General features: G+C 45.1%; 1 protein-coding gene and 1 pseudogene across 1 annotated transcript in view; one reads left to right on the top strand and one right to left on the bottom strand.

Annotated features, from left to right (window-relative positions):
• prkd3 (protein kinase D3) overlaps positions 1-27,555 on the top strand; it is a 268,503-nt gene that overhangs the window by 150,688 nt on the left and 90,260 nt on the right. Inside the window, exons 4-5 of the mRNA XM_055639547.1 lie at positions 3,250-3,381; positions 25,277-25,428. Of these exons, the coding sequence (XP_055495522.1) occupies positions 3,250-3,381; positions 25,277-25,428 (284 nt within the window). The remainder of the gene's footprint in view (positions 1-3,249; positions 3,382-25,276; positions 25,429-27,555) is intronic.
• LOC129699901 (U2 spliceosomal RNA) lies at positions 14,649-14,820 on the bottom strand (annotated as a pseudogene).

Below are 27,555 nucleotides of genomic sequence, written 5' to 3'. Positions count from 1 at the left end.
CTGTCCCCTCTTCTGTGGCTAGAGAAGATTGGAACATTTCTGCCAGAGTTCTAGCATTTCCTTTCAAAGCAGACCATAAGACATTGGAGCAGAATTAGGCCATTTGGCCCGTCGACTTTGCTCTGCCATTCGATCATGGCTGATCTATCTTTCGCTCTCAACCCCATTCTCCTGTCTTCTCCCCATGACCTTTGACACCTTTACTAATCAAAAAACTATCAATCTCGATTTTAAAAATATGCAATGACTTAGCCTCCACAGTCGTCTGTGGCAATGAATGCCACAGATTCGCCACCCTCTGGCTAAAGAAAATCTTTCTCATCTCCAAAAGGTATGCCTTTTATTCTGAGGCTGTTCCCTCAGGTCCTAGATTCTCCCACTAGTGGAAACATTCTCTCCATACCTAGACAGGCCCTACAGTTTTATCCATCTTCAATCCCACTGGAACACGTAATACTTCCTCTTTGGTAGAACACAAGCACCCTTTATTCTGTAAATGTGACCAATCTTTCAAAGCTCAAGGGAGAAATATGAACTCTTATGTTTAAAATACACTATGTATGTGCTTATAGATACCACTATAAACATACAATTAATACATAAACACTACATGATATGTGTAAACTTCCACATGGTCTTCATGGTACACTTACAAACTGGGACTTGAAATTGGTGCCAAAACTGGCGACTCTGAATACTGTCTCAGAGTACTACTGCTATACACTTGTACTGTATCTGAGACACTTATCTAAGATGTATCTAAGTGCTTAAGTGTAGTGACGCTTGTACTGAACTGTATACAAAAATGAATTTCAGTGTACCTCGGTACATGTGACAAATAAGGTACCATTGCACCAATATAACCATTCTACTTTGAAGTGAGACGCATACTCACTGCATTACAGCTGATCTGTAAGTTGCATTTCTCTGTGTACATCTGAGCTCCACAGTCACTGTCGGATTCCCTTTCTCCTTGAGCTGCAGATTAAGGGAAAAACAATCAGTTGTCTGCTTTGTGGCATAATTAATTTAATTAGCAGTCTCCTGTGCCCTCATTCAAGGTTGTGTTCAAATGGAACACAGTGTTCTGTTTATGTTACTTGTACCGATGCCACTGATTTGTTTTTAAACTGAGCCTTGAAGTCGTTTCTGGAAGAGTGAATCTGTCATCGGGCCAGGGGTAAGGGCTGGATTATTTGAGATTGGCAGGTGTGAGGCAAGGAGAAGGGTGTTGCTGAGTCCAGGAGTAACGGAATGAAAATCGTTAGATCGATCACTCTATCCGCAGACGGGGCTGGTTTCATGTGAAGCCCTTCTCTTTGTTTTAGAGACACAATGTGAAAACGAGCCCTTGGTATCCACCCCAACACAAATCAGTCAGAAAAATGGTTCCGACCCGAAACGTCACATGTTCTCCAAACGTTATCCATGTTCTCCAGAGATGCTGCCTGACCCGCTGAGTTACTCCAGCACTTTGTGTCTTGTTCCTCCTATTCTATCTTGTTCCTCAGTGCTTGGTGAAGCATACTGCAGTTGAGAAATGTCACTTGATAATGATATCCTTCACTGTTACATCTATTTGAAAAGATCTTTGGTATGAAGGTAATTGTTCACTTCATGGCTCCCACCACGTTGAAGGGGTGGCACAATGGTGTAGCAGTTAATACTGCTGCCACAATGATCCTGACCTTGGGGACTGTGTGCGTGGGTCTCCCTGTGGCCATGTTGGTTTTATCCCAATGCTCTGGTTTCCTCCCATGTCCCATGGATGTACTTTTAAGTTCACTGGTTATCAAAGACTTGTCCCACCTTGGTCTCCTCCTTCTTCCTGCTGCCGTCAGGCTGAAAATAGAGAAGCTTGAAAATATGCACCACTAGACACGTGAACAGCTTTCATTATCAGGCTTCATAAGTTCTCTGAGCATAATTAGGCCAAATCTCCTTTAAACCCCTCTCACCTTAAAGCTATGTCAACAAGTCTTTTACGTTTTCACCCTGAGACACGGTTTTAGAAGTTCTAGCAGCAGAATTAGGCCAATCGGCTCATCAAGTCTATCCTGCCATTGAACCATGGCTGATCTATCTGTCCCTTTCAACTCTATTCTCCTGCCTTCTCCTCTTAACCCCTGACACCCGTACTAATCAAGAATCTGTCAATCTCTGCCTTAAACATATCCTTTGACAGCCTCCACAGCCATCTGTGGTAATGAATTCCATAGATTCACCACCTTCTGAATAAAGAAAGTCCACCTCTTCTTCCTCAAGGTGCATCCTTTTATTCTGAGGCTATGGCCTCTGGTCTTAGACTCTCCGACTAGTGGAAACATCTCTCCACATTCACTCTATGCAAGCCTTTCACTGTTTGAATGGTCCTTCCATAATCTAGGGTACTGTCCAATTCACCACATTGGACATTGTCTATGAAATTGATGAGCTGCAATGCTCAGAAATATAGATAGACACAAAATATTGGAGTAACTCACTAGGTCAGGCAGCATCTCTGGAGAAAAGGGAAGGGTTCCGACCCGAAATATCACTTATTCCTTTTCTCCAGAGATGCCGCCTGACCCACTTCAGCGTTTTGTGTCTATCTTCGGTATAAACCAGCATCTGCAGTTCCTTCCTACACATGCTGAGAAATATAATCTGCACTCAGTGCCTTCCCCTTTGCTCTGTCTATTGCATTTGTGCTTGACTTGATCGTGTTTATGTATAATATTATTTGATCTGTTTGAATAACAATGCAAAATATTCAATGTACTTCAGTACCTGGGACAATAATAAACCTAACCCTAACCCTAAACCCACTATAAAATTGCTCTTAATAATAGGTGGATGACCAGAGAATTTTGGGAATTGATAGGCATATGAGAGAGAACAGGTTACAGGAAAATAACACAAAATGCTGGTGGAACTTAACTTAGGACAGGCAGCATCTCTGGAGAAAAGCAGTAGGTGACGTTTCGGGTCTGAAACCTTCTTCAGACAGGAAAATAAGTTGGGGGAGTGGAATTGATGGGATAGATTCAATGGATTGAATGGTCTCCTATGTCATAGGTAAATTAGAACATTTAGAACTGACCTGATACGATGTGGGGAATAGACTAGATTACAAACAGGTACAAGACCAGATGTTATTAATTTATTTTTAACAAAACTACCTCTCTTGAGTGCAAATGAAGTTCAAATGGATTTTTTGTCGTAAAGGGCATTTTCCACGAGGATTAATTTTCTTTTACTTTTTACCAGCACTAGCTACCGTTGAGGATTTCCAGATCCGACCACATACCCTTTATGTGCACTCCTACAAAGCTCCAACGTTCTGTGACTACTGCGGAGAAATGTTATGGGGATTAGTGCGCCAAGGATTGAAGTGTGAAGGTGAGTGTCTACATGTAAACTGCTTTTTGGAAAGTTCCTAAGTTCCTAAGTTCCTAAGATATAGGAGCAGAATTAGGCTATTTGGTCCATTTTGTCTATGCCATTCAATCATGGCAAATCTATCTTTCTCTCTCACCCATTCTCCTGCCTTCTCCTCATAACCCCTGACTCCCTTACTAATCAAGAATCTGTTAATCTCCACTTTTAAAAATATCCATTGGCCTCCACAGCCTCCTGTGGCAATTAATTCCAAAGAATCACCACCCTCTGACTAAAGAAATTTCTCATCTTGTTTCTAATGATATATCCTTTTACTCTAAGACCTCTGGTCTTAGACTCTCCCCCGAGTGGAAACACACTCTCCTCATCCACACTATCCAGGCAATTCACTATTGGTAAGTTTCACTGATGTCCCCCCTCAACCGTCTACTCAGCGAGTGCAGGCCCAGTGTCGTCAAATGCTCATCATATGTTAACCCACTCATTCCTGCGATTATTCTCGTAAACCTCCTCTGGACCCTCTCCACGCCCGTGCATCCGTCCTTAGATATGGGGCCCAAAACTGCTCACTATACTCCAAATGTGGTCTGACCAGTGCCTTATAGAGCCTCAGTGCAGGTAAGTTTGTAATATTCCTTCTTTTACATACAAAGATCTAAATTTGACCTGTGATAGAAAAGATGAGAGCATCTACCCAACGATAAATGGATTGTCCATTGCTGAATGAGAAAGTTTTGTTCCCATTCAACATTAATTTTTCCTGAGGTGATAGATAGAGTCATGTTAATAGCGTCTTACAGCGTGGAACCAGGCTCTTCGACACAACTTACCCATGCCGACCAACATGCCCCTTCTACACCTGCCCATGCTTGGCCCATAGCCCTCTAAACCTATCTTTTCCCTTTATACAAATGTGATACAAAAAAAATCTTCACATTAAAATAAATATTCTGATTCTCTGATCCTTATGTCCGTAAGGAATTACTAAGAATTGATAAAAACAGTGTAAGAATTTTAAAAAATCAAAAGATCCATTGGTTGTAGTACGGGGAGGGGACAAAGAGCTTTCAGAACATAGAACATTGAACAATACAGCACAGGAACAGGCCCTTCAGCCCACAATGTCTGATTATAATGCCAAGGTAACCGAGTCTCCTCTGCCTCCACATCATTCATTTCCCTCCATTCTTTGCCTATCTATGTGCCAATCTAAAAGCCTCTTCAATGCTGCTATCATATCTGCCTCCACCACCATCCCTGGCAGCATGTTCCAGGCACTCACCACTCTCTGTGTAAAACAAACTTGCCCCACACTTTAAACTTTGCCCCTCTCAACTTAAAGCTGTACCCTCTAGTCTTTGACATTTCCACCCCGGGACAAAGGTTCTGAAGTGAATTGGCAGCAGGGCGGCACAGTGGTGCAGTTGATAGAGCGGCTGCCTCACAGCACCAGAGACCCGGGTTCGATCCTGACCTTGGGTGCTGTCTATGTGGAGTTTGCACATTCTTCCTATGATCTTGTGGATTCCCTACGGGCACTCCAGTTTCCTCCCACATTCCACAGGTTTGTAGGTTAATTGGCCTCTGTAAATTTCCGCGGGTGTGTATGGAGTGGATGCAAAAGTGGAATAACTTAGAACTAGTGTGAACGGTGATTAATGGTTGGCGTGGACTCGGTGGGTGGAAGGACCTGTTTTCATGCTATATCTCTCAAGTAAACTAAACCACGCTTGAGGCAATTGGGGAGCATGGATCTAATTTGCTGCTCCACTTCTTTATACCAGTGGCGATCCTAAGGCTCAAGAAAGCTGTCAAATAGATCAATGCTACACAGAACTACAGTTGACCTCCCAAAGGTCACACTCGCTCGGATTAAACTCCATCTGCCATTTCTCCGCCCATTTCCGCCACCGATCTATATCCCACTGAACAAACAAACAAGTTTTAAACGGTTGTCGAGCTCCCTTCACCAAATCTGTCTTCAGGGCTGACTGAGTGATGCAAATATTGTGGTCAGGAATCATTATGTGTGTTGCAGGGGTGTGTGGAGTGCTTCAACCATGGAACCACACATCAGCACTGCTGTTGAACTGCAGCTGATATCCCCTTGTTATACACTGAAATCTACATTTCAATCAGCTCTTTCTTCCCCCCATTTCCCACTTCATTTTGGGAGTGTCTGTGCTGGTGATTAAAACTATTTGCCACATTTCTCCTTGGCTCAGTTGGTAGAGTGGTCTGAGATTTTGTCTTTAAAAGAATTGCTCCTCTCAAGTGCATATAAAAAACCTTGCAGCACAGTTCAAAGTTTACATTGTGTTCAGACCAACGTTTGATGCTCCCCAATACGACTAGGCACAGTGGCACAGAGATGACACAGTGGTGCAGCAGTAGAGTCGCTACCTCACAGTGCCAGAGACCTGGGTTAGTTCCTGTACGGAGTTTGTATGTTCTCCCTATGACCACGTGGGTTTTCTCCGGCTGCTCCGGTTTCCTCCCCCACAATCCAAAGACGTGTAGGTACAGTTCCTTCCTGCACAGGTTTGCAGATTAATTGGCTTTGGTAAAAATTGTTCATTGTCCCTGGTGTACAGGACAGTGCTAGTGTACGGGGTGAACGAACGCTGGTCGGCGCGGACTCATTGGGCTGAAGATCCTGTTTCCATGCTGTATCTTTAAAGTCTAAACTTGCTTTGTATTCGGTCGTCTGTCCTGTTTATAAGATTTTGCATGTAGATTAACTGGTTAATGTCCCAACGTATTCACACCTTGCACAATGTTAGATTGCCCCATACCCATTCATACGGTGGTTATCATTGTGAATGGGTATAGGGCAATCTAACATTCTGCAAGGTGTGAAATTATTCTAGTAATCTAAAAATAAGGGTGTGTATATATGACCTGCTAATTATTGAGGAAATGCACATCAAGAAACAGGATGCTAAATGAAGAGTAGATAGAAGCAACTGCAGATGCTGGTTTACGAAAACAAAAAGACACAAGATAGAAAGCGCTGGAATAACTCAGCGGGTCAGGCAGCATCTCTGGAGAACATGGATAGGTGATGTTACAGGTCGGTGCCTTTCTTCAGTCTGACCTGCGAAGATACTCCAGCACTTTGTGTCTTTTTGGATAAAGCAGCATCTGCAATTCCTTGTGTCAGCATCGCTGGAGGACAACGTTTCAGCTCTGGACCCTTCTTCAGACTGATTGTAGTAGGGGGGAGAAAGCTGGAGGAGATATGAGGGCGGGACAATGCAGGCAAGGGATAGGTGGATACAGGTGAGGGGGGCTCCTACGCAAACCCTTTCTTTAAAATAAATGAGCATTCTTGCTGAACAGATTAAAAATATGTCTCAAGCTAATCAAACAAGCTCAAGCGTTTGAAGGCTCTGGGCCTGCACTCTGGAGTTTGGAAGAATGAAGGAGAGCCTCATTGAAACTTACCGAATAATGAAAGGTCAGAATAGAGTGGATGTGGAGAGGATGTTTCCACTATGAGGAGAGTCTAGGACCAGAGAGCACAGCCTCAGAATAGAAGGATGTACCTTTAGAATGGAGATGAGGAGGGTATTTTTTTAGCCCGAGGGTGGTGAACCTGTGGAATTCATTGCCACAGGCGGCTGTGGAGACCGTCTTCGGGTATTTTGAAAGTGGAGATTGATAGGTTCTTGATTAGTAAGGGTGTCAAAAGGTTAGGAGGAGAAGGCAGGAGGTTGGGGTTGAGAGGGAAAGATTGGATCAGCCATGATTGAATGGCAGAGTAGACTCAATGAGCCCAATGTCCTAATTCTGCTCCTATGTCTTATAAACTTATCAGAGTTTTCTTGAGGCATTATATCTCTCTTGATCACCATTGTATTTGTTTGTTTTTTTTGGCTGATTGTCCAAGCTACAGCGAGATAAATATTTAAACGACTCTTCATTGTCAAGGTAGGAAAGGTTCACCAGTAAAGATATCAGGCAGTAGTGTTTAAGAAGGAAGGTACACAAAAATGCTGGAGAAACTCGGCGGGTGCAGCAACATCTATGGAGCGAAGGAAATAGGCAACATTTCGGGCCGAAACCCTTCTTCAGACTGATAGGGGGAACTGCAGATGCTGGAAAATCGAAAGTAGACAAGAATGCTGGAGAAACTCAGTGGGTGAGGCAACATCTATGGAGCGAAGGAAATAGGCAACGTTTCAGGTTGAGACCCTTCTTCAGACCCCGAGAAAGCAAACGCGGCTGTGGTACCGGGTCAGGGTTAGGATATGGTCGTAGAGTTGGAGGGAAGGGGGGGCAGTGAGTGAGGAGGTTGTTAAACTGTCTTCGGAGAGAGGAGGAGAACTTCAAAGTAGGTATACCTTGAGGAGATATCGCAGTGGTGTAGACAAAATGTTTAAGGAGGAAATGCAGATGCTGGATAATCGAAGGTGGACAAAAATGCTGGAGAAACTCAGCAGGTGAGGCAGCATCTATGGAGTGAAGGAAATAGGCAACATTTCGGGTCGAGACCCTGCTTCAGACTGTAGTAGTGTGTAGACCCTTCTGCAAACTGTAGTAGGCAGTAGTGTGCTCATCGGATCCATAGTCTGATTAGCCAGAAATCCATCCACTGATGCACTGAATCTGTGATACAGGGGAAATAATCCTGATGATGACACTGCATCATTTGCCGTGGCACATGTGCCAAACCAGAACACTAGACTAAGTTAAACAGCTTTCTAACAAACGGAGAATATTGCAAGCTCTTGGGGCGGCACATTGGTGCAGGGGTGAAATTGCTGCCTTCCAGCGCAGGTTTGATCCTGACCACGGGTGCTGTCTGTACAGAATTTGTATCTTCTCCCTGTGACGGTGTGTGCTTTCTCCTCGTACTCTGGTTTCCTCCCACACTCCAAAGACATACAGGTTTGAAGGCTAATTGGCTTCTGTATATTGTAAATTTGTCCCCAGTGTGTGTAGGATAGAGCTAGTGTACAGGGTGATAACTGGTCGGCATGGGCACAGCGGGCCGAAGGGCCTGTTTCCACACTGTATCTGTAAAGTCCAAAATAAAGTCTAAAGATTCTTGGCAAATGAAAACAGAGCAGAACAACGCAAGAACAGGTTCCTTGGCCCACAATGTCTACGCCGAACATGTTGCCGAGACCAAACCAATGAGAGGTGTAGATAGGATTGACAGTCAGAACCTTTTTCTCAGGATGGAAAAATCGAACGTTGCAGGACATGTCTTTAAGGTGAGAGGGGCAATGTTTAAAAGAGATGTGCAGGGCAGATTTTCTCACTCATTGAGGGGTGAGTGCCTGGAAAGCGCTGCCGGGGGGGGGGGGGGGGGGGGGGGGGATTGAGGTAGATACGATAGTGGCATAGAAGAGACTCTTAGATAGGCATATGGATATGCAGAGTATGAAGGGTTATGGATTTTGTGCAGGCAGATAAGAATTGGTTTTGGTATCATGTTTGGCGCAGACATTGTGGGCCAAATGACCTGTTGCCATGCTGTGCTGTTCTAAGTTCTAACTCTTATCTGTCTGCACACCGTACTCGTATCTGCATATACATTTGAATATATTATTTTTTACTAACAGAAATGGAAGTGGGATAAATTAAAATAAAATTGCTTTGAAAAATGAGTTACTTTGAAAAGGAGCAATGCGGAAGCAAATTTTAATTGTCACCATGGTGGATAATTAGCATCCCTGTTTCATTATCCAGATATGGCTTTGGGAAGATGATGATTTGATAATGAATGGGTGGTTTGCTCATTGAACTTGCAGAGACCCATTAGTGCCATCTACTGGTGAAGTCTGAAGTAACTATCATCGCTGACATCGAAGATCTTAACGATGTTCTCAAGAGTCAAGAGTGTTTTATTGTCACATGTCGCAAACAGAACAATGAAATTCTTACTTGCAGCAGCACATGAGTGGAATAGACAGGGTAAATGCACACAGTCTTTTACCCAGAGTAGGAGAAATCAAGAACCAGAGGACATAGGTTGTAGGTGAGAGGGAAAGGATTTAATAGGAAATTGAGGGGCAGCTTTTTCACACAGTGGATATATGGAACGAGCTGCTGGAAGAGGTATTAGAGGCAGATACTACAACAGCATTTAAAAGACATTTGGGCAGGTGCATGGATAGAAAAGGTTTACACAGATATGAGCAAAACGTGGGCTGGTGGGGTTAGCATTGATGGGGCATCTTGGTCAGCATGGCCAAGTTGGGCTGAAGGGCCTGTTTCCGAGCTGTATGACTTTGACTAATCTAAACCTCAGTCAGCATGCAGGTTTTTTAAAATCACTTTTTAATGGTCTGGGGTCATTTTAACCTGTTCTTTTTCACTTGGATACTCTGACCCGAGTATACTCAGGGGTGGCACCGAACAAGTTAATGGCCTTTGGAATCAAAGTGGTGTTCTAGCCCAGATTTAAGTGATTAGACTCTCGTCTCTCTGACAGTAGGGGTTCTTACTCTAAAAGAATTTAGTCCAGCCACAGCCCAATGAACATCCATCACTCTCCACAACTGAGACGACTCCAACAGCCTCCTTCAGAGGGAATACAAGCTGGCATGGACGTGTAAAACTTTGCATTGCTGTTCCTGGCATGCATGGCATCCAACAAATAGAACTACGTTTGGCAAGCATTTCACAATAGTGAACAATGCTTTAGAAAAAATGAGAGCTAAAAGGGCGACACAGTGGATCACCGGCAGAGTTGCTGCCTTACAGCGCATGATCCTGACTATGAGTGCTTTCTGCATGGAGTTTGCACGTTCTCCCTGTGACCGTGTGAGTTTTCTCCAGGTGCCCTGGTTTCCTTCCACACTCAAGACGTACAGGTTTTTAGGTTTATTGGCTTCGGTAAGTTGTAAAAATTATCTCTAGTGTGTAGGATAGTGCGAGTGTATGCGATGATCGCTGGTCAGCATGGACTCAGTGGGCCGAAGGGCCTGCTTCCATGCTGCATCTCGAAAGTCTAAGGTTTAAAAGGTATACACTTGGCCACAGCCATAAAACCATAGTGGCGTTGTCACAACTGATTTCCCTACTCTGTATAACATCTTATATTAATGTTATTTAATAATTATATTCAAAAAAAGAACTAAAACAATAGGCAAGTTGGATATGTCTTGCAATCATGCAGCTGCACTATCCCTTAAGAGAAGGCACTGCAAATGGTGATTTCAGATCTTTATTTAGAAATCCTGTTGTCTTTTCTCAACTATGTAATTTATTTATTCATGAAAGTAGTCATTTGGAATCTGTTTTTTTATCCACTGCAACTGAGGCAAGGTGATCCTCTTTCTGTCTATTTGAATAGTAGTTATACATTTTGCAGCCACCAAAATGGTTTCAGTAGAGACACAAGAAGATCCTGTCTGTCCATTTCCCTCTACAGATGCAGCCTGACTCCCTGAGTTCCTCCAGCACCATGTGTTTTGTTGAAAACGTTTCACTTGAGCAATCAAATTGAATCAATGCAACTTGTAACTTGAGGCAAAGAAGATTTGCTGTAGACAATTGTGGTTATAGAAGTGGATGAAATATCCGCCAGTGTTGCATTTAATAGTAAGATTAAACGAGAACTTACCAGTTTGAAGTTTGATCTGTATTTTATGAGGAGTTACGATGAGGGATTTCGTGAAGAACCCCGCTTCCACGCATGCGTGTCATTCTTCAAAGCAGCGGTGTGAGGTCACAGGAACCTATAATGATCTAACATAGTAAGATTATCAAAGAGATACCAGTTTTTGATATGATCATAAGAGGGTGGGAGCGGAGGGCACGAAATCCCTCATCGTAACTCCTCATAAAATACAGATCAAACTTCAAACTGGTAAGTTCTCGTTTAATCTTACTATTTTACTTCGGAGTCACGTGAGTGACTTCGTGAAGATTTCAAAGCTCTGTGACCTCATGCCGTGGAACGAGTCCATGCTTCACAACTGCCTTGGGTATTGGGAGAGAGCATCATTAGTAATTTTAAAACACAATTATACAAAGAGTTGTGTGGTATAATGAGAAAAAAAATTATATAACATTTTTTAAAATTTGAGAATCATAGCCCTGTAACCTTTCGGGCAATTATTTTGTTGGACATAAAATGTCTTCTTAATACAAATGATGGCTCCAAAATTTAACTGGTTTATTATAAAAACCCTGTGGAAAAACCCTTTTTGAATGACCATCCTGCCATTCTGAGGATTTGGTCTGTGGGTACCTGTACAAATTTTTGCTGCGGATGTTGCTGCAGCCCTGGTGGAATGAGAGTTAAAACATTAGTGTCATTTTTAGGACCTATTTGAGCCACCTAATATAGTTTGAGTCGTGACCCTTTCATGCGGTTTCTTTTAAGAGATAAACAACTCCATTTTCTGACCTCGAATGTTCTTAGTATATTCCATATATTGTTAGATGTGTCTTGCTATACACCGTCGTTTGCCATATGGGTGTACCATAAATTCAAACACTTGACCTGAGGAAACCCGATCTGTTTTCTTTTATTAAATCCTGTATGACAACACCAGTTTCTCGGTGAGATGATCAGGGAGTCCAGGCTCAGTTTGCTTAATGGCTGGACTTGTTGTGCGGTAAATAACACCATGAGCATACCCATCTTCCTGGTCTGTTACTGAAGTGACAACGCTGTTATGAGCTACAAGCTCCTCAGCATGTTGAGAAACGACACCCACGTCCCAGATTTTGGAGTACCTGGTTTTCTTACCAGGGGTGCGTTCCCACCGCGTGCCGCTCCGTTCCTTGTGATAGGTAATTGGAGAGTGCACTTGTGGCACTATTGATGGCACTGTAGCTCCATCGATTATCATAATGGAGGCTTGTTAAAATTCCAATACGGCCAGAATGTTCTTGGCCTGTTGGTCGAGGTTGTTGTCCAAGCAGTATATGCCCCATTTCTTGATGTCCAAAGGTACTGCTTCCATGTTGACAGTCTTAGTGCAGATGAGATGAGATTCATCGTCCTGTCTGACAGCCCAATGCCGTGCAGTGGGTCTTTAGCCTCTATAAATCCATAATCCATAGTCTTATGGCATGGATGACAGCCTCCAGTCACTGGAAAATTAATAATTTTTTGGCTATGTTCAATAGGGAACATGGTTCTAAACCATCCCCTGTATGACCGAATACCATGATTTAGAAGGTCAGTCGGAACTCTGAGAATTCCAGATGCCGAGTGTAGTTGAATTATCCCTAGTACCCCATTGATGGGGCCGAACGGGGGAAAAACATCACCCTATAGCTTTGTTACATAACAATGCCAAGCTGGTTTTAGAATTTTAGTAAATAATATTGGAGCTAATGATTGCCCCTATTGTAAGCTCTATTGCCAAAGTTCCTCTTTTGAGTCAATGCCTGCCATATAGAAAACCCGCAGCTGACACCAAGTCTTATCAAGAAAAAAGAGTATCCATCTTAAAATGAATATCTAGAACAAATGTGTTTAGGGTTAAAATCAATGATAATCCTGGAACCCTACTCTATTTATTTTTAATAAATATGTTTGATACAATTCTAATGTTCCATGAAAAGTATGCTCAATCACATCTTTTGTGTACAATTTTTGTAGACCATGTGGGTTTTAGATTGTTTGGTTTATGTAAGGACAAAATGCCCTTCTGGTGTATGTTGTACTGTGGTTATTGGAATGAGTAAATCTTATCAGATAACCCTGAATACTGCTGAGATTATATGAATCTGTAGTGATTATATGCCATACATAACTGTAGTGTTGTAACCTCCCCTACCATCATAGGTCCCTATTTTGAACAGAAGAAAACCCCACCCACCTACCTCCATGGTTACCGGTGGTTGTGTTATTTCCTTGGTTTATTTGACAAAGGAGGTTCTGGTTTGATATCTCTTGTTCGGGGTTGTGTGGGAGGTTGAGGTTCCCGCATCTTCCAGGGTGGCCGCCCTGGCCATACCCTAAAAAAGGATCCTGCGGGTTATTGATTTCTAGCACTGCCACTGGTATGAGCCACATTATTTATGGCGTTGCCTGTGGCCGGTATCATGCTCCAAAATAGGCCCTTGCGCTGGCCTTGATGAGCCCCAGTGTCTTGGCTTTGTCCACTCACGGTTCTTTGTTTGCAAATGGTAGCATTTTTTGGGGCTGAATGGCCGCCTTCCATGTGTAGTTCAGATCATATTGCATATTACTAAACAGAGCTAGTGCGTCTAGATGGTCTTTGGTTACCTACATTTAGTCCAGGGTGCGAGTGTATTCTATGATGCCTTCCGTCAATCCCTTTAAGGTTCTCTGGATCTTGAGGTCCTGGTTCCTGATGTTCGTCCCCATATGCTGCCAAATGCATTGGTTTACACTGGGCACCCGTAATGCCTCACCGTTGCCAGGTGGCAGATGTCTGGCCAGTGTCTGTAAATTTTTCCCTGTTGGCGTTTGTGGCCAGACATATAGTAATACTATTGCCATCCTGGATCCAAGTCTACCCATGTTTGACTTGGTTAAAGTAATCAGCCACCATGTCCAGCAGAGTCCCTGCTGTGTTAGGATCATGGGATGCTGTATTACCAGGCTCTGGCCCATCAGGGTCCTGCCTACTCTTTTATTACCAGGCTCTGGCCCATCAGGGTCCTGCCTACTCTTTTTTATAGAGTTAGAGATCTCTAGGGTCCCGCACGGGGTACCCATGTGGGGCTTAACTGCTGCCCACTTGTCTTTTGTTCTGCGGACCCCTCTTGCAAGTCAACCCAGAACTGACCCACAGTGCTCCCCTCTGATGGGGTAGAAGCATTGTGCAGCCCTCAAAGAGGTACTGCTGTGGGTTATCACGTTGGAGCAAGGCTCCATACACCGCTTCTTCCCGCTCCAGCCCTCTCGGGCGCTGGTTGCCGGCGGTTTTATGCAAAGTCGGACCCTTCTCAGTCCACTACTTTGTTTGATTTGTGTCTAGCCTACCGCTCGGCCGCATGGAGCTGGCCGGTGCGAGGCCGACATCGGGCACCGCTGATCCCACTACGGTTGATCCAAGTGCCGCTGGCTGCTGCTGGCTGCCCCCTGTTCCACGGTCCTCCTTCTCCAGCTTGTCCTTCCTTCCGTGGAGTGGATATGGCCGGTGTGGAGGATAACTGGCACAGCTGATTCCATCTATTCCTTTAACCCGGCTCCAACGCTCTCAGCGCTCCTGGCTGCTCCTTTATCTTAGACCCGTGGGACCGACCCCCGTACTGACGGTACTGGTCCCTTGCGGTCGTTGCAGCCGGTCAACCCCACTCTAATGCCCTCAATTCTGGGCACTCCTACTTATATGGTCCTTAGCTAAGGAACATATAAGCCATTAAAACTGATGATAACAGCTATTATAGATTTTATTTAATATATGGTCCCTAGATAAGGGACGTATCAGATATTAAACTGATAAGAACAGATACTACACCTGGTCACTCACATACTGGTCCCTTGTAGTAGATTGCAGCCAGTCAACTGCCAAGTCCTTTGCTGCTGAAAATGAATTTTCTCACCGTGCTGGAGCGAAGTTGGGCACAGGTGTTTTCCTCCTCCGGGAATCGATGTGCCCATGCTGCTCCTGCCGTTGCCAGCTCCTGCCGTTACAGCTCTTGCCGTTGCCAGCTCCTGCCGCAACCTGCGCTCCTGCAGCTGTCAGAGTCACTGCTGCTGCCCGTACTCCTGCAGCTGCCCGCAACTCCTGCAGCTGCCCGCAACTCCTGCAGCTGCCCGCAACTCCTGCAGCTGCCGGCTGCCACTGCTGCTGCTGCTGCTGCCGACTGCCGCTGCTGCTGCTGCTGCCGTCGCTCCTCCGCGGTTCTCCCGCCGGCCTTCTGCAGCTTACATGGACCCGGTCCATGTCTGCACCTAGAAGGTAAGTTGAAGGAAACGCAGGGTCTCTTACCTGCTGTTCCCGACTTTCCTTCTCCCGCTGGTGACCGTCGTTCCCTCCGTTGCGGGTTGGAGCCGCTCGGACCAAACCCCGGTGTTCACGGGCCTGGTCTTTCGCGGCAGTTCCGCAGCCGGTATGTTCCTATAGATCCCCTGGCCCTTACCTTGTGAAGAAGGTTTTCAGCCCGGACGTCCCGTTCCGACTCCATAAGTGCTGCTGCACTCGCTGAGCGTTTCGAGCCCCGGTACCGCTGGTCCGTGCTGTCTGTCCCGCAGTCTCTGCGCTGGCTGCTACCGACTGCTCCCAAACCAGTCTCGCTTGAGACTGGCATACGGACCTCTTTACTTTGCTTCCCGCCCGGCCGAGAGGTGAATTTTGCCGGTGCGGGAGCAAAGTCGGGCTCAGGTTGTTCCCCTCCAGGGAACTCGTGCTGTTGCTGCTGCCGGCTGCTCGCCCTCCACGGGTCTCCCCGCCGGCTTTCCGCAGCCACCTAAAAGTAAGTAGTAAAAGAGGGAAAACGCAGAGTCTCTTACCTGCTGTTCCCGACTTTCAAATTCTCCCGCTTGGGGAACGCCGTTCCCCCCTGTGTGACTCGTTGCAATGCGTGTAGCGATATGACACGCATGCGTGGAAGCGGGGTTCTTCACGAAGTCACTCACGTGACTCCGAAGTAAAATTTAATGTCGTTTAGTTTACAGATACTGCATGGAAACAGCCCTAAAGCCCACTGAGTCCATGCTGACCATTGATCCTTTGTTCACGCTAGTTCTGTAATCCCATGTCTTATGCGATAAAATTGAACTAGTGATCTCCGGTTCTTGAGTCCCATACTCTGGGTAAAAGACTGTGTATTCACCCAAACTATACCCTTCACGATTTTATATACCTCTATAAGATTGCACCTCAGCGGTCCAAAGAATAAAATACTCGTCTGCCCGACCTGTCCCTATAACCGAGCCCTTACAATATCCTCATACAGCGTGAAAATAAGCTCTTTGCCCACCATCGATCACCCATTCCACTAGTTCTATGTTATTCCACTTTCTCATCCACTCCCTACACAGTAGGGGACATTTCCAGAGGCCAGTTAACCTACAAACCCACAAAATCCTCAGGATTTGGGAGGAAACCGGAGCACCCGGAAGAAATCCACGTGTTAATAGGGAGAGTATGCAAACTCCACACAGACAGCACCCAAGGTCAGGTTCGAACACAGGTCTGTGGCGCCGTGAGACAGCAGCTTTGGCAGCTGCTTCTGTTTATGTCTCTTGGCTTTGAAAGCATGGGATCCATTTCCATTATTAATTTGTACCGTGAAATCTGAAATGCACTCAGTAATAACAAACTATGCCCATCCAAACAAAGAATTCATATTAGCTTTTAAAATTGTAATGAATGGGCTAAAATACCTAACTTAAATCATTGATTGGAGTGACAATTTTATGAATAAATTGAATGCAATTCTTCCTTTCAAATTCTTGCTAGACAGATGGTTGGTTAGGGTTTGTATGAGAACACAGGCTTTCTATTCTGTCTCCAGGCAACAAAAACAAAGCACTAATCATGGAAATCAGTCACTCTCTACCCCTGTATCTTAGCAATTAAAATATAGTGCACTGGTGGTAGCTTTGTATGTTTGACCCAGTCGTAATCATATAAGAACGTCATTTCAATTTGATCCTTCATTCTTACGGGCCTGTCCCACTGAGGCGATTTTTCCGGCGACTGCCGGCAACACATCGCTTCCTTCACCAGCCCGTTATGCAGGCGGGGGACAGGGCAAGCGGGGGGAGCGCTGTCTGAGTGAAATTCACACGGTGCAAAGCCAATGTGATACAGACACACACTGTGATGAACAGGAAGGTTGGCGCTGTAATTAAGACGGTGAAAGCACAGTGTACGGGAAGGGTCACGTAAGTCCTTTAAATGTGGGGGGGGGGGGGAAGGAGGGGAGACAACTTTTAAGGAGCCAGAGATACACTGCTGTGAAGCTCGGCGGACATTAACAATACCGGTCTGTTATCCTTGGTTCTGAAAACTACTGCTTACGGTTTTTTCCCAATGTGCCAATAAAATTCTCCGGTCAGCACCGGCTACAACCTACGAGAATCTATGCCAACCTCCTGGCAACCCACTACCACTGCACCCACGGAACGAGAATTCTCACTACTCTTCCGGCTTCATTCTAGTCGCCATAATGTTTCAACATGTTGAAAAATTCGCAGCGAGGCTAGTTCCCAGAATGCGGGAACTCCTCACGACCATGAAGGCGACTTCCTGGCAACCACCCGTGAACATGGGGCGGCCGCATAGTCTCCTGCAGTCGCCAAAAAGTCGCCTAAGTGGGGCAGGCCCATTATAGACACTTGTGTGTACGGATTGTGTTCAGTTCTGGGCACCATGTTGCAGGAAAGATATTGTCAAGTTGGAAAGGGGACAGAGAAGATGTACGAAGATGTTGCCAGGATTCGAGGGTCGAAGATAGAGGGAGAGGTTAAGCAGGCTGGGTCTCCATTCCTTGGAGTGCAGGAAGACTAGGGGTGATCGTATAGAGGCGTACGCCACACTCATTTTCAGCCCAGCTTTTCCATGCTGATCAAGCCGCCCCATCTAAGCTAATTCCATTTGCCCTTCATAGAGTCATAGAGCGTGGAAACAGTTCAAACTTTTTCAAAATTTTGTCATAATACCTGTTCCAACTACTTTATCTTGCAGCCCGTTCCATATACCCACCACCATCTGTAATAAAAAGGTTGCTTCTCAAGTTCCTATTAAATCTTTCCTCTTTGACTGTAAACCTAAGTCGTCTGGTTCTTAATTCTCCTACTTAGGGTGAATGCACAAAGTCTTTTACCCAATCAATTCCCCTCGTGTGTAAAAAGCTGTTTGTCATTTAAACAGATGAATTCCTCAGGTACTCTTTGTTCACAATTATTAATTTGGGGCGGTGCATGTACAAATCTCTGCAGTGAAACAACATAAATTGTTCTCAGTTTGAAGTGTTCTGAAATGATTATCCAGTTTTCCAAAAATAATGTGATGTTTGATGGTTCACTGTATATCTTTAATGACAGCTGTCTTACGACAATGATAAGGATGCACTTGTGCACACACACACACATGGTATAGAGAGACCATTTTCAATGCCGCTGTTGACAATCAATTTCAAATTGACAATCATTAAGCCTAGATGACTCGCAATTTGTAAATGTGACTAAATCCATTATAATTCCAACCTCAAAAAGCTTTTATTCGGGCTGCACCTCCTGAATTGCTTTTTCTTTTATACTGCTGTCAGTCAGATTAGGTTGCCACAGTGGTAGAGTCGCTGCCTCTCAGAGACACCAACATCAGGTGCTGGTTTACAAGAAAAGACACAAAGTGTTGGAGTAACTGAACAGGCAGCATCTGTAGAGAACATGTAAATGGTCACATTTTGGTTTGGGACACTTTTTCAGACTGATTGTAGTGGTGGAGTGTGGGGGAGGAAAGCTGGCGGGGATGCAGGGCAGGACAAAGCCTGGCAGGTAATAGGTGGTGGGGGGGGGGGGGGGTTAGGCAGATGGCGGACAAAGGCCAGAGGTGTGAGACAAAAGGATTGAAGAGTTGCGCATTGTGAAGCCAGAAGAAGGAATGTAGGTGGAAGGGAAGAGAGCGAACAGGCGATCGATGGTCGGCGTGGAGTCAGTGGGCCTATAGGCCTATGTCCGCGCTGTTATCTCTAAACTAAACTAAACTGTGTAGGAAAGAAGTGTGTCAGTCTGAAGAATGGTCTTGACCCAAAACGTCACCTATTCCTTCTCTCCAGAGATGCTGCCTGTCCCGCTGAGTTACTCCAGCATTTTGTGTGTACCTTTGCTTTAAGCTAAACTAAGATTAGCTGAGAACAGAATTGATTATTGATCACACTTGGAATCGATACTTTGTACTAAAACCATGATGCCTATCTAATATCCATCGTAATCTAGTTTTAAAACAAATTGTAGAGAATGCAATCCATTTCTCATTGCCCAACTCCTGGAGCCACTGCTCCTATCTCCATTCCGCCCGGATTGAGTTGTCAAATGACTAGACGTGTTGTGGCAACAAAGATGCCTAAATTAGTTGGCATGAGCTAAAAATTCTTGAAATGTTTCAGTTATTATCTCTTCGTATATCTGCTATAATTGTCATGTACAGCAAGACAACTGTACTGTTTACCCATTGCATTCATTCTTGAGATCAGGATGTCGCTAGCAAGACCAGTATTTACTGCCCATCCCTGAAAGTGGTAATTATGCACCCAAATGTTTTGTTAGGCAATTTCGGAGGGCGTTTAAGAGTCAAAAACATGGACTGGTCTAAGTCACATGCGTGATGACTTGGCAAATAAATAGTGATTATCTTTTCTGGTTAGTTTGGAATTGAACGTGGGGAAAGAGACCAGAAATGGTGCATCTTTCAGGAGCATGTTTCAGCCATAGAGAAAGACCTTGGGACATAGAACAGTACACCACAGGACAAGCCCTTCAGCCCACAGCGCCTGCACCGCACATGATGCCAAGATCAACTCTTATCTGCTTGCAAGTGATCTATATGCCTCCATTCCCCGCATATCCATTTGCCTATCCAAAATCTCTTAAATGTCACTATCTTATCTGCTGCCTCCACCACCCCCAGCAGTGCTCACCACCCGCTGTGTATAAAAATCATGCTCCCACACATTCTCTTTAAACTTTCCCCATCTCACCTTAAAGCTATGCCCTCCAGTGTTTGACATTTCTATCCTGAGGAAAAAGCTTCTGACTGTCTACCCTATCTGTGCCTCTCATAATTTTAGATACTATCAGAAATCCCCTCAACCTCTGCCACTTCAAATAAAACAATCCATTTGTTCAACCTCTCTCTGTAATACCTCCTAATCCAAGCATCATTCTGATTAACCTCTTCCATGTTCTCTCCAATCCTTCCTGTAACGGGGCACCAGAACTGCACGCAGTACAGGTACTCTCAATGTGGCCTAACCAAAGTCCTATAAAGCTGCATCATGACTCTTATGCTCAAATCTATGACCATAAATCACATTGATTTTTGTACAGCCACCAAATCAGTAAAGCCCAGAGTGGGTGAAGAAATTGTCTTGTTACAGTGATGGTGGATTGCTATTTGCATTATATAAAAACACATGTTGCACAGAAGGAGAGGCTGGCAGCATCTGCTTTTATGCTAGGCATAGAAAATAAAAATATTAACTGTTCAGCCAAAACAACTGGATTCTTGCAACTTGACTAGCCATGTATAGCAGCGAAAGGTAATTGGCAGTATGTCTCATTGCTTTAAACACTTCTTAACATCAAGATGCAGCCTCCAACAAATCCTTTCAGGAGACAGGTTGATGTTCCATGGTCTGCAGGAGTATCTGGTGAACTCACTGGAGATTTGTGGGCTCTGTCCGTCTGTCTCTGCCTCTGCCTCTGCCTAGCCCTATCTCTCTGTCTCCCTCCCTCTCCTTTTTCCTCTCCCTCCCTCCGCTCTGCTCTCTCTCTCTCTCTCCTCTCCTCTCTCTCCTCTCTCCTCTCTCTCTCTCTCTCTCTCTCTCTCTCTCTCTCTCTCTCTCTCTCTCTCTCTCTCTCTCTCTCTCTCTCTCTCTCTCTCTCTCTCTCTCTCTCTCTCTCTCTCTCTCTCTCTCTCTCTCTCTCTCTCTCTCTCTCTCTCTCTCCTCTCTCTCTCCCTCTCCTCTCTCTCTCTCCTCCCTCTCTCCCTCTCTCTCTCTCTCCCTCTCTCTCTCTCCCCCTCCCTCTCTCTCCCTCTCCCTCTCTCTCCCCCTCTCTCTCCTCCCTCTCTCTCCCTCTCCTCTCCCTCTCTCTCTCCCCTCTCTCCCTCTCTCTCTCCCCTCTCTCTCCTTCCACTCTCTCTCCTCCTCTCCCCTCTCCTCTCCCTCTCTCTCTCCCTCCCTCTCTCTCCCTCTCTCCCCCCTCCCTCCCCCTCTCTCCCTTGCTCTCCCTCTCTCTCCCCTGTCCCACTTGGGCGTTATTTGTGCGTCACTCAGGTGGCACGCGAGGATTTTGAGAATCCCAAAATCCTGGGACGCGCTACTGCGCATCACTGCCTATGCCAAGACGTCTCCCCCAAGACGTGCCTATTTAAAGTCAAATATATTGCCACGTTTGTTATTGTTCGAGGGGATGACAAAGAGAAGTAACATATAAAAAGCATTTTCCTTCCACTGTCAACGCATGCGAGCATTTCATCAGTAATGCTTCCAACAATCAAAGGGGAAAATACCTTACAACCTATGTCTTTAAATGCAGCCTCCTTTGCATTTTAAAGCTACATGCTGTGATCTGGGCCAAACTTGTTGTTAGGTGCCCTCCAGTGGCCAAAGGCTGTAGGAAGAAGGAATGCACATAAGCATTCAGTCATGTTTTCAATCTGAAGAAAAGCTCTTGCATTTTACTTTGGTGCAAATATAATTGCTTTTCTGTGCTGTTGTTCACCCAAGCCTTCATTTGGCTCCTGCTGCCGCACATTTGAGGTTTAAGGCTCTTAAGGCGGCGCAGCGGTAGAGCTGCTGCCTTACAGCGCCAGAAACCCAGGTTCGATCCTGACAGTGGGTGTTGTCTGAACAAAGTTTGTACATTTTCCCTGAGACCGCGTAGGTATTCTCCGGGTGCTCCGGTTTCCTCCCACACTCCAAAGACGTGTGGGTTTATTGTAAAATAGTAAATTGTCCCTAGTGTGTTGGATAATATTAGTGTACGGTGTGATCACTGGTCGGCATGGACTCGGTGGGCTGAAGGGCCTGTTTCCACTCTGTATCTCCAATGTCTAACGGTTGCAGCTGTATAAAATTAGCTCTGTGTGGTGCAATGTTGCTTGAAAGTTACAAACAAAAGTCAAATCAAAGTCGTTGGCGCTGGCCGAGCTTCTGCCGTGTAGGTGCCAACCTGGTGCCGCCCATTTCTTAGTTCACGGAAATGTTCACCTCTTTGTGATCTATAGAATGTGCCACGTGTATACAGCAGCAGCACAGCAGTTACTGGATCGAATTGCACACAACGCTGGGAGAAATTATTCATGTGGATCAGTGTTTAGTTTCAGTGGCCAAGCTATTGATGCTGAGCTGTTAACACTGGAGATTTATGAAATCTTCAAAGTTTCATGCTTGTATCTATTTCACACCACCCATCTACCAGAAATCCCCATGCTTACATTTATAATAAATACTGTTAATGCAAACTTGTCACAATATTACCATTCTATTTGTGCCAGGAGAGTTTCCCTGGCTCCAAAGTTGATGGAAGGGTGTAATTATAATATGAAAAGTAATCTGCACCTAGGGTTAATTCTGTTAAACTAAACGCTGACAGAATTAGTTGAGTTGAAACATTCTGGTACAATCTGAATCTTTGCAAAAACATAGGGAAAAGGGTGTGATATTAAAAGTCAAATAACGTGATATCCAGATCTAATCATTATTTTATTACCCAGGAACTGCTCTTGGTTCATTTCACACAAAGCCAATCGTTCCAGGTGCGACAGAGGTTTACCTGCATCTCTTCCAACCTCATCTATTGCGTCTGCTGCTCTAGATGTCAGCAGATCTATATCGGTGAGACCAAGCGGAGGTTGGGCGATCGTTTCGCCGAACACCTCCGCTCGGTCCGTAATAACCAAGCTGACCTCCCGGTGGCTCAGCACTTCAACTCCCCCTCCCACTCCTCCTCCGACCTCTCTGTCCTGGGTCTCCTCCATGGCCACAGCGAGCAGCACCGGAAATTGGAGGAACAGCACCTCATATTCCGTTTGGGGAGTCTGCACCCCGGGGGCATGAACATCGAATTCTCCCAATTCTGTTAGTCCTTGCTGTCTCCTCCCCTTCCTCAGCTCCCCTGCTGTCTCCTCCCACCCTCCAGCCTTCTGGCTACTCCTCCTTTTCCCTTTCTTGTCCCCACCCACCCCCACCCCCGATCAGTCTGAAGAAGCGTTTCGGCCCGAAACGTTGCCTATTTCCTTCGCTCCATAGATGCTGCTGCACCCGCTGAGTTTCTCCAGCTTTTCTGTGTAACCTTCGATTCTCCAGCATCTGCAGTTCCCTCTTAAACAAGAAGTTGACTATTTGGTTAGTAATTGATTGAAAGACACTGCGTGGAAACAGGCCCTTCAGTCCACCGAGTCCACAGTGACCATCGATGTACAGAGGCCAATTCACCCACAGACCCATACGCGTTAATTAGGGGAAGTGGGAAGAAACCCCGGTCACAGGGACTCACACGCTCACAGGGACAATGTGCAAACTCCATCCAAGGTCAGGATCGAACCCAGGTCCCTGGTTCTGTGGGGCAGCAGCTGTGAACAACTTATATATTAAGTTCCTTTTTTCCCCTAACTTTTAAGGATGTGAAGGTAATATGGATGGAATATGCTGGTTTGAATGGTATTGTGCCAGTTTGCAGGATTCATTGAGGTTGATTGGAAGAAGGGACTGCTTGCGAGAGTCTGTTCACAGGCTGATAACGGCAGGATGAAGCTGTTCCTGAATCTGGTGGCCACCTTCCATGTCATAAAGACATTTTATTATTAAAAAGCAAAAAGCTGAACAATTTAAAAAAAGCTAAAATGCTAGAAATACATCGAGTCAGGCAGCACCTGTATAGAGGGAAATAGCAATATTTCAGGGCATTGACCCATACAGACTCTGTTATTGGTGTTCACTCTCCATTCTTTCCATCCTGATAAAACACACTGCCTTGTGTTCAGGTGTATAACAGCAGCAAGTTGTGGATGCAAAGAACTGTAGATGCTGGTGTACAAAAAAAAACAAAGTTCTGGAGTAACTCAGCAGGTCAGGCAACATATCTGAAGAACATGGATAGATGGCCTTTCGAGTCAGGTCTGAGTTTGAAGAAGATTTGAGTTTGCAGAAGGGTCCCGTCCCGAAACATCACCTATCCATGTTCCTCAGAGATACTGCCTGACCCGCTGAGTTACTCTTTTTTTTTATAACAACAGCAATATTATGTACAATATAAAAGGCATCAATTAAAGAATGGGCCAAAATAAAATCTGGTTCTGGGGAGTTCGAGCATTCATCGTTTTCTGTGGCATTCTATAAAAAAGCAAACTGCTGGAGGAACTCAGCGGGTCAGGCAGGTGAAACGGACAGACGATGTTTCAGGTCGGGACCCTACTAGAATAGAGTTTCTGACTGTGGACGGTGAGGAGCGGTTGGCACACTGTGTGTTGGGCGGCAATGTGTTTCTAAACCCAGATTTCAATGAAGTTAGCCCCAAAGGATCTCTGCTCATCTGTTGGGTTGATCCTGACAGCTCATTTTTAATACATTCTATGCAATGGTTGAAGATTTTCCAGATAATCTGTTGAACCATCTGTACACCTTTAAAATACATCTGAATTTGGAGAGTAATTGGCTCCGATTCAAAAACCAGGTGAGTCTGCTTCCAAGATGATTGCAGATCCAATGCTTTTATTGTGCTTCCAATCAAGCTGGGAAACTGAGACATAGGGTTCAGTTTCTGCCAATCAGTCATGGCTGATCTATGTTTCCCCCTCAACCCCATTCTCCTGCCTTCTCCCAGGAACCTTTGACACATTTACCAATTAAGAACCAATCAATCTCTGCTTTGAAAATATCCAATGACTTGGCCTCTACTACCATCCGTGGCAATTAATTCCACAGATTCACCATCCTCTGGCAAAAGAAACCCCTCCTGATGTTTGACTCTTCCAGCAATGTTCGCTTCCCTTGAGCACCAGCATGCCACCAAACCTTCAAGCATAAAAAACACTTGCTGACGCAATCTTTTATCGAAGATAGACACAAATGCTGGAGTAACTCAGCGGGGCAGGTAGCATCTCTGGAGAAAAGGAATAGGTGACGTTTTGGGTTGGTACCCTTTGGTGTTGAGGTCTGAGCTGAGGCAATCTCAATGTATGAGATCTCTTGAGATTGCCTCAGCTAAATCTATGAATTTCGTCATGGATGAACTGACCAGTTTTCTTTTGTTCACCATTATAATCCTAAACAGGTTGTGGTCTGAATTATCACAAACGATGTGCCTTCAAAATTCCAAACAACTGCAGCGGTGTGAGAAAAAGGCGTCTGTCCAACGTTTCCCTGCCCGGCCTCTCACTCCCAAGACCCGCACCATTAGACTACTCAGGAACAGTCTCGGAGGAGGTGAGTAAGATCGAGTGGTGCAGAGAATGGGTGATCAAATTCTTCATATGTGGAAGTAAAATATGTGAGACAGGAATTGCTTGGAGACACAAGAAACAATGCTCTTATAGAGGTATACATAACCACAGTTTTAGAGATACAGCGTGGAAACAGGCCACCCGAGTATACGTCGACCAACAATCACCCTTTCACGCTAGTTTTATGTTATCCCAGTTCCGCATCCACTCCCCACACACAGAGGCCAATTAACCTACAAAACCACGCGTTTTTTGAATGTGGGAAGAAACCCGAGCACCCGGAGTAAACCCACGTGGTCACAGGGAGAATGTACAAACTCAGTACAGACAACACCTGTTGACAGATTGAGCCGGAGGTGTAAGGCAACAACTCTACCTCTTTGCCACTGTGCCTGTATCACTAAACTAAACTAATATCTTCCCTTTCACAATTGCAGCATAATTGCCATCAATTAGTCCAGCACTAACTCTAAATATTTCTTCCTACTCAGGAGACTTGCATTACGCAGGTTTGAAAGCAATATAAAGACTAGCTCCATTGATCAATTAAACATGCATCTTCCTCAGACTTTAGGCAATCTATCCTTCTGGAGATTCTGCCCTGATTCCTTCAAAACTTGAGGAAAATTTTGCTCTTGATATTTGGTTGCCTAATTAAACTGGCTGTCTATTTAGTGGTACCATTTCAAAATTAGTTATAGTGAAGGCAAAGTCAATAAAAAAGGGTGTAAAATAGTTGATCTAATCCCACTTTAGCTTCTGCTGGGTACACTGGTTGAGCTGCTGCCTCACAGCGCCAGAGACCCAGATTTGATCCTGACCCCGGGTGCTGTCTGTTTGGAGTTTGCACGTTCTCCCAGTGACCATGTGGGTTTCCTCCAGGTGCTCCGGTTCTCTCCCACATCCCTAAAACATGCGGGTTTGTAGATCAATTGGCCTCTGTAAATTTACCCTAGTGTGTAGGGAGTCGATGTGAAAGTGGGATAACATAGAACTAGTGTGAATGGGTGATCGGTGGTCAGCTTGGACTTGGTGGGCTGAAGAGCCTGTTTCTATGCTGTATCTTTCAATCAATTCAATCAGTCAGGTGCACTGTAAGCATTGTGTGCCATGGATTGTTTCCACTGGAATGCCGGAGGTTGAGAGGAGACTAGCAGTGGTGAGTGGAGTGCTGAAAGGCCGCAACTGTTTACCATATATATGAATGATTTGGAAGTGGGAATTAGGAGCAACACTAGTAAGTTTGCGAATGACACAAAGCTAGGTGGCAGTGTGAACTGTGAAGAGGATGTTAGGAGGTTGCAGGGTGACCTGGACAGGTTGAGTCAGTCAAGTCAAGTCAAGTCAAGTGAGTGGGCAGATGCATGGCAGATGCAGTATAATATAGATAAATGTGAGGTTATCCACTTTGGCGGCAAAAACAAGGGGGAAGATTATTATCTTCATGGGGTTAGGGAGAGAGAGACCTGGGTGTCCTCGTACAAAAGTCACTGAAAGTTGGTGTGCAGGTACAGCAGGCAGTGAAGAAAGCTAATGGAATATTGGCCTTCATAACAAGAAGATTTCACTATAGGAGTAAAGAGGTTCTTCTGCAGTTGTATAGGGCTCTGGTAAGACCACATCTGGAGTATTGTGTACAGTTTTGGTCTCCTAATTTGAGGAAGGACATCCGTGTGATTGAGGCAGTAGGTTCACGAGATTGATCCCTGGGATGGCGGGACTGTCATATGAGGAAAGATTGAAAATACTAGGCTTGTATTCACGGGAGTTTGGAAGGATGAGGGGGCTCTTATAGAAACATATAAAATTATAAAAGGACTGGACAAGCTAAATGCAGGAAAAATGTTCCCAATGTTGGGCGAGTCCAGAACCAGGGGCCACAGTCTTAGAATGAAGGGGAAGCCATTTAAGACTGAGGTGAGAAAAAACTTTTTCACCCAGAGAGTTGTGAATTTGTGGAATTCCCTGCCACAGGGGGCAGTGGAGGCCAAGTCACTGTTTGGATTTAAGAGACAGTTAGATAGAGCTCTAGGGGCTAGTGGAGTCGAGGGATATGGGGAGAAGGCAGGCACGGGTTATTGATTGGGGGACGATCAGCCATGATCACAAT

The sequence above is a fragment of the Leucoraja erinacea genome, chromosome 8 (assembly GCF_028641065.1).
Source record: "Leucoraja erinacea ecotype New England chromosome 8, Leri_hhj_1, whole genome shotgun sequence".
Lineage (NCBI taxonomy): Eukaryota > Metazoa > Chordata > Chondrichthyes > Rajiformes > Rajidae > Leucoraja > Leucoraja erinaceus.
The sequence above is the reverse complement of the archived record's forward strand: the minus strand, read 5'-3'. Positions and strand labels throughout refer to the sequence as shown.